The sequence below is a fragment of the Rhinoderma darwinii genome, assembly GCF_050947455.1.
Source record: "Rhinoderma darwinii isolate aRhiDar2 chromosome 8 unlocalized genomic scaffold, aRhiDar2.hap1 SUPER_8_unloc_2, whole genome shotgun sequence".
Lineage (NCBI taxonomy): Eukaryota > Metazoa > Chordata > Amphibia > Anura > Rhinodermatidae > Rhinoderma > Rhinoderma darwinii.
This window is the reverse complement of record NW_027461825.1, coordinates 73,611-86,737: the sequence shown is the minus strand read 5'-3', so window position 1 is coordinate 86,737 and position 13,127 is coordinate 73,611. Positions and strand designations below refer to the sequence as shown.

The following is a 13,127-nucleotide window of genomic DNA, read 5'->3' as shown; positions in this document are numbered from 1 at the left end:
TGAGGGCTGCAATTCAGGATATAGACTGGGAAGAACTAATGTCAAATAATGGAACAAATGATAAATGGGAGATTTTCAAATCTACTTTGAGTTATTATAGTGCAAAATTTATTCCTACAGGTAATAAGTATAAACGACTCAAATTAAACCCCACATGGCTTACACCTTCTGTGAAAGGGGCAATACATGACAAAAAAAGGGCATTTAAAAAATACAAATCTGAGGGTACAGCTGTAGCCTTTGTAAAATATAAAGAGCTTAATAAAATCTGTAAAAATGTAATAAAATTAGCAAAAATACAAAATGAAAGGCAGGTGGCCAAGGATAGTAAAACAAATCCTAAAAAATTCTTCAAGCATATAAATGCAAAAAAGCCAAGGTCTGAACATGTAGGACCCCTAGATAATGGTAATGGGGAGTTGATCACAGGGGATCAAGAGAAGGCAGAGTTACTAAATGGGTTCTTTAGCTCTGTATATACAACAGAAGAAAGAGCAGCTGATGTAGCCGGTGCCAGTGCTGTTAATATATCAGTTGATATACTGAATTGGATGAATGTAGAGATGGTCCAAACTAAATTAAATAAAATAAATGTGCACAAGGCTCCGGGACCAGATGGGTTACACCCTAGAATTCTTAAAGAGCTTAGTTCAGTTATTTCTGTCCCCCTTTTCATAATATTCAGAGAATCTCTAGTGACTGGTATAGTGCCAAGGGACTGGCGCAGGGCAAATGTGGTGCCTATTTTCAAAAAGGGCTCTAGGTCTTCCCCGGGTAATTATAGACCAGTAAGCTTAACATCCATCGTGGGGAAAATGTTTGAGGGGCTATTGAGGGACTATATACAGGATTATGTGACAATAAATAGCATTATAAGTGACAGCCAGCACGGTTTTACTAAGGACAGAAGTTGTCAAACTAACCTAATCTGTTTTTATGAAGAGGTGAGCAGAAGTCTAGACAGAGGGGCCGCTGTGGATTTAGTGTTTTTAGACTTTGCAAAGGCATTTGACACTGTCCCCCATAGACGCCTAATGGGTAAATTAAGGACTATAGGTTTAGAAAATATAGTTTGTAATTGGATTGAGAATTGGCTCAAGGACCGTATCCAGAGAGTTGTGGTCAATGATTCCTTCTCTGAATGGTCCCCGGTTATAAGTGGTGACCCCAGGGTTCAGTGCTGGGACCCCTATTATTCAACTTATTTATTAATGATATAGAGGAAGGGATTAATAGCACTATTTCTATTTTTGCAGATGACACCAAGCTATGTAATATAGTTCAGACTATGGAAGATGTTCATGAATTACAGGCAGATTTAAACAAACTAAGTGTTTGGGCGTCCACTTGGCAAATGAAGTTTAATGTAGATAAATGTAAAGTTATGCATCTTGGTACCAACAACCTGCATGCATCATATGTCCTAGGGGGCGCTACACTGGCGGATTCACTTGTTGAGAAGGATCTGGGTGTACTTGTAAATCATAAACTCAATAACAGCATGCAGTGTCAATCAGCTGCTTCAAAGGCCAGCAGGATATTGTCGTGTATTAAAAGAGGCATGGACTCGCGGGACAGGGATGTAATAATGCCACTTTACAAAGCATTAGTGAGGCCTCATCTAGAATATGCAGTTCAGTTCTGGGCTCCAGTTCATAGAAAGGATGCCCTGGAGTTGGAAAAAATACAAAGAAGAGCAACGAAGCTAATAAGGGGCATGGAGAATTTAAGTTATGAGGAAAGATTGAAAGAATTAAACCTATTTAGCCTTGAAAAAAGAAGACTAAGGGGGACATGATTAACTTATATAAATATATTAATGGCACATACAAAAAATATGGTGAAATCCTGTTCCTTGTAAAACCCCCTAAAAAAACAAGGGGGCACTCCCTCCGTCTGGAGAAAAAAAGGTTCAAGCTGCAGAGGCGACAAGGCTTCTTTACAGTGAGAACTGTGAATTTATGGAATAGCCTACCGCAGGAGCTAGTCACAGCAGGGACAGTAGACACTGCAGGAGCCGTCACAGCAGGGACAGGAGACACCGCAGGAGCTGGTCACAGCAGGGACAGTAGATGGCTTTAAAAAAGGGTTAGATAATTTCCTAGAACAAAAAAATATTAGCTCCTATGTGTAGAAATTTTTCCTTCCCTTTTCCCTTCCCTTGGTTGAACTTGATGGACATGTGTCTTTTTTCAGCCGTACTAACTATGTAACTATGTAACTATGTAACTATGTAGGTTATACCAGCATGCTCCATATGACTATACACAAGAAGATGTATAACTTATACCAGCTGTATATATATATAATTATATACAGAAGATGCCCAGGTTATACCAGCATGCTCCATATCACTATATACAGGAAGATGTATAACTTATACCAGCTGTACATATATAATTATATACAGAAGATACCCAGGTTATACCAGCATGCTCCATATCACTATATACAAGAAGATGTATAACTTATACCATCTGTGCATATATAATTATATACAGAAGATACCCAGGTTATACCAGCATGCTCCATATCACTATATACAAGAAGATGTATAACTTATACCAGCTGTACATATATAATTATATACAGAAGATGCCCAGGTTATACCAGCATGCTCCATATCACTATATACAAGAAGATGTATAACTTATACGAGCTGTACATATATAATTATATACAGAAGATACCCAGGTTATACCAGCATGCTCCATATCACTATATACAAGAAGATGTATAACTTATACCAGCTGTACATATATAATTATATACAGAAGATACCCAGGTTATACCAGCATGTTCCATATCACTATATACAAGAAGATGTATAACTTATACCAGCTGTACATATATAATTATATACAGAAGATACCCAGGTTATACCAGCATGCTCCATATCACTATATACAAGAAGATGTATAACTTATACCAGCTGTACATATATAATTATATACAGAAGATACCCAGGTTATACCAGCATGCTCCATATCACTATATACAAGAAGATGTATAACTTATACCAGCTGTATATATATAATTATATACAGAAGATACCCAGGTTATACCAGCATGCTCCATATCACTATATACAGAAGATACCCAGATTATACCAGCTGTACACATATAATTATATACAGAAGATACCCAGGTTATACCAGCATGCTCCATATCACTATATACAGAAGATACCCAGGTTATACCAGCTGTACATATATAATTAATTATATACAGAAGATACCCGGGTTATACCAGCATGCTCCATATCACTATATACAAGAAGATGTATAACTTATACCAGCTGTATATATATAATTATATACAGAATATACCCAGGTTATACCAGCATGCTCCATATCACTATATACAAGAAGATGTATAACTTATACCAGCTGTATATATATAATTATATACAGAATATACCCAGGTTATACCAGCATGCTCCATATCACTGTATACAGGAAGATGTATAACTTATACCAGCTGTACATATATAATTATATACAGAAGATACCCAGGTTATACCAGCATGCTCCATATCACTATATACAAGAAGATGTATAACTTATACCAGCTGTACATATATAATTATATACAGAAGATACCCAGGTTATACCAGCATGCTTCATATCACTATATACAAGAAGATGTATAACTTATACCAGCTGTACATATATAATTATATACAGAAGATGCCCAGGTTATACCAGCATGCTCCATATCACTATATACAAGAAGATGTATAACTTATACCAGCTGTACATATATAATTATATACAGAAGATACCCAGGTTATACCAGCATGCTCCATATCACTATATACAGAAGATACCCAGATTATACCAGCTGTACACATATAATTATATACAGAAGATACCCAGGTTATACCAGCATGCTCCATATCACTATATACAGAAGATACCCAGGTTATACCAGCTGTACATATATAATTAATTATATACAGAAGATACCCGGGTTATACCAGCATGCTCCATATCACTATATACAAGAAGATGTATAACTTATACCAGCTGTATATATATAATTATATACAGAATATACCCAGGTTATACCAGCATGCTCCATATCACTATATACAAGAAGATGTATAACTTATACCAGCTGTATATATATAATTATATACAGAATATACCCAGGTTATACCAGCATGCTCCATATCACTGTATACAGGAAGATGTATAACTTATACCAGCTGTACATATATAATTATATACAGAAGATACCCAGGTTATACCAGCATGCTCCATATCACTATATACAAGAAGATGTATAACTTATACCAGCTGTACATATATAATTATATACAGAAGATACCCAGGTTATACCAGCATGCTTCATATCACTATATACAAGAAGATGTATAACTTATACCAGCTGTACATATATAATTATATACAGAAGATGCCCAGGTTATACCAGCATGCTCCATATCACTATATACAAGAAGATGTATAACTTATACCAGCTGTACATATATAATTATATACAGAAGATACCCAGGTTATACCAGCATGCTCCATATCACTATATACAGGAAGATATATAACTTATACCAGCTGTACATGTATAATTATATACAGAAGATACCCAGGTTATACCAGCATGCTACATATCACTATATACAAGAAGATGTATAACTTATACCAGCTGTACATATATAATTATATACAGAAGATACCCAGGTTATACCAGCATGCTCCATATCACTATATACAAGAAGATGTATAACTTATACCAGCTGTATATATATAATTATATACAGAAGATACCCAGGTTATACCAGCATGCTCCATATCACTATATACAGAAGATACCCAGATTATACCAGCTGTACACATATAATTATATACAGAAGATACCCAGGTTATACCAGCATGCTCCATATCACTATATACAGAAGATACCCAGGTTATACCAGCTGTACATATATAATTAATTATATACAGAAGATACCCAGGTTATACCAGCATGCTCCATATCACTATATACAAGAAGATGTATAACTTATACCAGCTGTATATATATAATTATATACAGAATATACCCAGGTTATACCAGCATGCTCCATATCACTATATACAAGAAGATGTATAACTTATACCAGCTGTATATATATAATTATATACAGAATATACCCAGGTTATACCAGCATGCTCCATATCACTGTATACAGGAAGATGTATAACTTATACCAGCTGTACATATATAATTATATACAGAAGATACCCAGGTTATACCAGCATGCTCCATATCACTATATACAAGAAGATGTATAACTTATACCAGCTGTATATATATAATTATATACAGAAGATACCCAGGTTATACCAGCATGCTCCATATCACTATATACAGAAGATACCCAGATTATACCAGCTGTACACATATAATTATATACAGAAGATACCCAGGTTATACCAGCTGTACATATATAATTAATTATATACAGAAGATACCCGGGTTATACCAGCATGCTCCATATCACTATATACAAGAAGATGTATAACTTATACCAGCTGTATATATATAATTATATACAGAATATACCCAGGTTATACCAGCATGCTCCATATCACTATATACAAGAAGATGTATAACTTATACCAGCTGTATATATATAATTATATACAGAATATACCCAGGTTATACCAGCATGCTCCATATCACTGTATACAGGAAGATGTATAACTTATACCAGCTGTACATATATAATTATATACAGAAGATACCCAGGTTATACCAGCATGCTCCATATCACTATATACAAGAAGATGTATAACTTATACCAGCTGTACATATATAATTATATACAGAAGATACCCAGGTTATACCAGCATGCTTCATATCACTATATACAAGAAGATGTATAACTTATACCAGCTGTACATATATAATTATATACAGAAGATGCCCAGGTTATACCAGCATGCTCCATATCACTATATACAAGAAGATGTATAACTTATACCAGCTGTACATATATAATTATATACAGAAGATACCCAGGTTATACCAGCATGCTCCATATCACTATATACAGGAAGATATATAACTTATACCAGCTGTACATGTATAATTATATACAGAAGATACCCAGGTTATACCAGCATGCTACATATCACTATATACAAGAAGATGTATAACTTATACCAGCTGTACATATATAATTATATACAGAAGATACCCAGGTTATACCAGCATGCTCCATATCACTAAATACAAGAAGATGTACAACTTATACCAGCTGTACATATATAATTATATACAGAAGATACCCAGGTTATACCAGCATGCTCCATATCACTATATACAAGAAGATGTATAACTTATACCAGCTGTACATATATAATTATATACAGGAGATACCCAGGTTATACCAGCATGCTCCATATCACTATATACAAGAAGATGTATCACTTATACCAGCTGTACATATATAATTATACACAGAAGATACCCAGGTTATACCAGCATGCTCCATATCACTATATACAAGAAGATGTATCACTTATACCAGCTGTACATATATAATTATATACAGAAGACAACCAGGTTATACCAGCATGCTCCATATCACTATATACAAGAAGATGTATAACGTATACCAGCTGTGCATATATAATTATATACAGAAGATACCCAGGTTATACCAGCATGCTCCATATCACTATATACAGAAGATACCCAGGTTATACCAGCTGTACATATATAATTATATACAGAAGATACCCAGGTTATACCAGCATGCTCCATATCACTATATACAAGAAGATGTATAACTTATACCAGCTGTACATATATAATTATACACAGAAGATACCCAGGTTATACCAGCATGCTTCATATCACTATATACAAGAAGATGTATAACTTATACCAGCTGTACATATATAATTATATACAGAATATACCCAGATTATACCAGCATGCTCCATATCACTATATACAGAAGATACCCAGGTTATACCAGCTGTACATATATAATTATATACAGGAGATACCCAGGTTATACCAGCATGCTCCATATCACTATATACAAGAAGATCTATAACTTATACCAGCTGTACATATAAATTATATACAGAAGATACCCAGGTTATACCAGCATGCTCCATATCATTTCGATGAGTAATAGAGTTTTTTTTTTTAGTTTCTGTTCTTTTCACCCGTGTAATAATAGACCTCGCCCTGGGGGCTACATATGGACCTCACTCCCCTCCGTCCACACAATCAAATCTGATTCTTTCCCAACCTCAGATATAAAAACTATATAAGAAAATGAGATTGTTACGAGGTCGAAGACGGAGATTCACTCATCACACATCCCAAGAAATAGAATCAAGACCTACATCAAGTTTCATCTGTTTTAGCTCTTTACTTCGTAGTATAGGATACATCTTTACATGCTGGGTTACTTAACATGCTATATTCACATCCAGAGCTGCATTAAAAATGTAGCTGTTACAAGAGCAGTGCATTATGGGAGTACAAATGACAGTCAGACAGATTACAGTATTTCAGCTGCTGGGTCTGTCTGACAGCAATTCGTAAATATACTTTTTCTGAAGGAATATCTGCTGATCTGTAAAAGCAGCTTTAAATGCCGCTAGAGGAGAAGACAAAAACGAAACGGAAGTTTAGTTCCGGTAAAGCAAGGTTTGTGAAATGCAACACCTTTAGTGGATTTATTTTATGAAATATCATTTCAAGTTGCAATGATCTTGAGTGACATCATAAACTCTAGTCACATCCAAAGCTGCGTTCACATTTGCGCTGTTTTGCTATTAGCCCTCAGGTTGCAGGACCTCACATCTCCCTGCTTCCCCTTGCTGGTGCAGTTTCCGTAATGAGCAGGCTCTGCTGTAGATACAGTGTTTACATCAGGATCTCTGTAACTTACATCTCTCACAATGCAACACAGCAATGAACAGGACATTTGTCTAATCACCTGTAATGCTGCCTGTGCACAGGAGTGATAATTCATCCCTATATTAATATTGGAGTGTGACGTCGTTGATACAGTTTTATATATTCATGAATCAGGCGGCTCAGGATGAAAGTTTCCATAGATTTGTCCCACATAGGGGAGCCCTGCAGTGCACGGGATTGTGGGAGGACACAGCGACTATAAATGATACCCATCTGCTATACAGGGGCTTGGGGGTCTAGAATTATTATACATTTGCAGGATATACTGGTCAGTATATACTGCAGGACCAGGTAGAATAAACACTAGCCCCACCTCCGCGCTCTGATCCCACTTTTTCACCATGTCCCTGAAACGTTACATCTCCCCGGCTGAGCCGACAGTGACCCGGCTCCCTGGACGCCCCCGCAGGATGCCCATTCTCAGCTATTGATGGGGTCTCAGTGACGGACGAACTGTCAGGGAAGCAGCTCGAACAAGTCCTGACAAGCCATCGGATGGATAGTGATGATAATGGGGGTCAACACATAAAGCGCATCATCCCAGCGTGGAAACACCAGTAAGACCAGCACTCCCAACCTGAATCCCAATCCAAGCAATGAGAACCAGTGGAGACCAGGACACATTACACCATCATCATAGGCTCTATTTATAGCACAAAGGGCTGAGCGAAGCCTGTGCACATAGAGAGACGAAATATGTGATCTAATATAATACACACAAACCTGTGCACAGAGAGAGACGAAATATGTGATCTGATATAATACACACAAACCTGTGCACAGAGAGAGACGAAATATGTGATCTGATATAATACACACAATCCTGTGCACATAGAGAGACGAAATATGTGATCTAATATAATACACACAAACCTGTGCACATAAAGAGACGAAATATGTGATCTAATATAATACACACAAACCTGTGCACAGAGAGAGACGAAATATGTGATCTAATATAATACACACAAACCTGTGCACATAAAGAGACGAAATATGTGATCTAATATAATACACACAAACCTGTGCACAGAGAGAGACTAAATATGTGATCTAATATAATACACACAATCCTGTGCACAGAGAGACGAAATATGTGATCTAATATAATACACACAAACCTGTGCACATAGAGAGACGAAATAATATGTGATCTAATATAATACACACAATCCTGTGCACAGAGAGAGACGAAATATGTGATCTAATATAATACACACAAACCTGTGCACAGCGAGAGACTAAATATGTGATCTAATATAATACACACAATCCTGTGCACAGAGAGACGAAATATGTGATCTAATATAATACACACAATCCTGTGCACATAGAGAGACGAAATATGTGATCTAATATAATACACACAATCCCGTGCACAGAGAGACGAAATATGTGATCTAATATAATACACACAATCCTGTGCACAGAGAGAGACTAAATATGTGATCTAATATAATACACACAATCCTGTGCACAGAGAGAGACGAAATATGTGATCTAATATAATACACACAATCCTGTGCACATAGAGAGACTAAATAATATGTGATCTAATATAATACACACAATCCTGTGCACAGAGAGAGACGAAATATGTGATCTAATATAATAATACACACAAACCTGTGCACATAGAGAGACGAAATATGTGATCTAATATAATACACACAATCCTGTGCACAGAGAGACGAAATATTACATGCGATATCAAACTACAATGTATACATACACAAAGCAGTTATTACATGTGACATTCTAAAATGTAATTATATATACACACACACACACACACACACCAATTATTGCATGTGATATCATAATTATAGAACAGAATATTAGAAATAGTATATACACACAGCGAGCAATTATTACATGTCATTATACAAGTATTATAGATCTAGTATACACTCACATACACACACACACACACACACTATGTATATATATACACACACACACACTATGTATATATATATATACACACACACACACACACACACACACACACACAGTCTACACCATTATAAAGCTATACACTAAATCTACACATTGTTACCATCAAAAACCAAAGCTATTTCTTATAACTGGACTAAACATCTACTACACAGGGTAATTGTCACTTCTATGGACAGGTCCAATATAAATCTCCACATTCATCATCTCCTCCGGTCCAGAGGCGTTCAGTGCAAATCCAGAACCACATAAATAATATACAGTAACTGTCTGTATACCGGAGTATCAGTATGTATGTACATATGTGTGTGTGTGTGTGTGTGTGTATATGTGTGTGTATGTACATATGTGTGTGTGTGTGTGTGTGTGTGTGTATATGTGTGTGTATGTACATATGTGCGTATGTGTATGTATATACATGTGTGTGTGTGTGTGTGTGTGTGTGTGTACATATGGGTGTATGTGTGTGTGTGTGTGTTTGCTTGGTTGTATGGGCATTATATACAGCACAGTGCATACACACATTACACCATATATACTATAGAACATCTATCATGGGCTCATCACAAGGGGTTACACCAAAAAGGAGAAGAAAACACAGAACAAAAAATATAAGAAAAACCATAAATCTCTATTAATGTGTACGTGTACTTGTATTCTATAGGTGTCATTATGTCATGTTCTTTATCATCCATAATGTGTCTGATCCAGGGGCGGAGGTCACTCTCAGGTGTATATATATATTGTAAGTGAGAAGTATATATATATCTGCCTGTAGTGAGTGTATCCAGTTATTACTGATGTTCTATGATATTATTAGACTGAGCTCCTGGCAGATGTGTAACGTGTATTAGATAGATTTCCCTTTTTTCCTATATCACCATCATATACCGCAGCGCAGTCCACACGCAGTTATATCAGGTAGACCCTATGGCCAGTCAGGGCCGTCCCCAGATACATTGTCCACACTCCTGATCAGCTCTGAGCTGGAGATTCCCACACACCCCGGCAGCCAATGACAGCAGCTGCAATCACTATATGATATGTCATGTATCCAATGAAGGGAGCTGCCAATTACCACCTGCCACTTATTATATCACCCAGCGCCAACCCTACAACAACCTCAGCATCTCGGTGACTTCCAGGTATTTCCCCAGCTGACACAATGTAACCATTCCATAGTCTCCAGTCACAGCGCTGTCCAGGGTGCTGATCCAGAAGAGCCGCTGCATGCAGGATCCCGACCCCAATGTGATGAGGGGGCACCAATGTGGCACAATCATTTCAGGTGTATGTGGTTAACCAGCTTCTCAGAGCAGCAGCTGTGACTCCCACTACCTGCTATCTAGTCACAGCTCCTGCCAAGCAGCCAGGTTATATATATAGCCCCACATCGCAGGATCCATACAGCACATATTGCATAGAGATCAGCGGCTCACAGTAGGACCCAGCATAAGAAAATGGTACCCTACCTTTCATCCAGTCCACCACCTGCTTGGCGCTCCACTTGCTAATGGGTTCCATTACTAAAGCCATCCCACAGTGAGTTTATTAGTCACCCAGATGCAGAGGAAGGCGGCAGCAGCAGCAATGCACAGAGATAGCGGGTCTCTTCAGAGCATGGCTGGATGGGAGAGCACGGAGGATGCCGTCTACCGCCAGGATGCAGCCCTGTCCCTCCAGGATTCGCCTGCACTGATTCAGTAATGTATAAAATTACACTGCTTGATGTGCTCTAGCACCTCCCCCACTGCACACAGCGAGCGAGGAGAGCAATGCTGCAGTACAGTGCAAATGTGCGCTCATGCTTCCTCCAGTCACAGCAGCATCTCGCGACATCGCCACCACCACTACTACTACTACTACTACAACCACCACCCAGTGCATGCGTGTACGAGCAATGCACAGGACAGGAACATGGCAGACAGCACAGCCACCGCTGGAGACCTGACACCCTCCTCTCCTGCAAACACTGGACACCCCCAGAACAGGAGCGAAACATGCGGAGGGGGTTCTAATCTCATCCCAGCCCAGTAGAGGCAGAAGAGCCAGTGCTGGTGAGATGATAAAGAAATGTTGCCTGATGCTGAGGTTGGCAGAGGAGGGTAATAGGTGGCAGGGGGGACATTCTAGCTTGTAGCCTGATATTTCTCCAACTCCATGGGGAAAGACGTTGCTGAAGCTCAAATAATCAGGAGAACGGTCAATGTTTATAAAAAAGCAACAAACCGGAATATATCTGATAATGTTACAAACATCACAACGACAGCAAGAAATAAACAACCTGTGAAACATATGATCAGATAGAAATAATGAATTCTGAAAAAGATGATCACTTGATTCTTAATCAGACTCGACCGATTATAGTTACAGCTATGATGAAATAGATATGAGCACAATATATAGGAAGGTGTCAGTCATAGGTTTAGTGCCCAACAAGTCATATAAGTAAACCGCTCATCTCCATATTACAGGTTACATATAAAAAAAACAATCTCAAACAGCAAAGTCACTGTATTATACTCCAGAGCTGCACTCACTATTCTGCTGGTGGAGTCACTGTGTACATACATTATATTACTTATCCTGTACTGATCCTGAGTTACACCCTGTATTATACTCCAGAGCTGCACTCACTATTCTGCTGAGGAAGTCACTGTGTACATACATTACAATACTTATCCTGAGTTATATCCTGTATTATACTCCAGAGCTGCACTCACTATTCTGCTGGTGGAGTCACTGTGTACATACATTACATTACTAATCCTGTACTGATCCTGAGTTACACCCTGTATTATACTCCAGAGCTGTACTGCCCCTGTATACAAGAATATAACTACTATAATACTGCCTCCTATATACAAGAATATAACTACTATAATACTGCCTCCTATATACAAGAATATAACTACTATAATACTGCCCCCTATATACAAGAATATAACTACTATAATACTGATCCTATATACAAGAATATAACTACTATAATACTGCCTCCTATATACAAGAATATAACTACTATAATACTGCCCCTATATACAAGAATATACCTACTATAATACTGCCCCTATATACAAGAATATAACTACTATAATACTGCCCCTATATACAAGAATATAACTACTATAATACTGCCCCCTATATACAAGAATATAACTACTATAATACTGCCTCCTATATACAAGAATATAACTACTATAATACTGCTCCTATATACAAGA

At 37.5% G+C, this 13,127-nt stretch overlaps 1 protein-coding gene across 1 annotated transcript in view; it reads right to left on the bottom strand.

The window, feature by feature from the left end:
* Positions 1-11,917, bottom strand: part of LOC142697918 (connector enhancer of kinase suppressor of ras 2-like) — a 216,835-nt gene extending 204,918 nt beyond the window's left edge. Inside the window, exon 1 of the mRNA XM_075847719.1 lies at positions 11,376-11,917. Within this exon, the coding sequence (XP_075703834.1) occupies positions 11,376-11,439 (64 nt within the window). The 5' untranslated portion in view covers positions 11,440-11,917. The remainder of the gene's footprint in view (positions 1-11,375) is intronic.
* Positions 11,918-13,127: the final 1,210 nt, after the last annotated feature.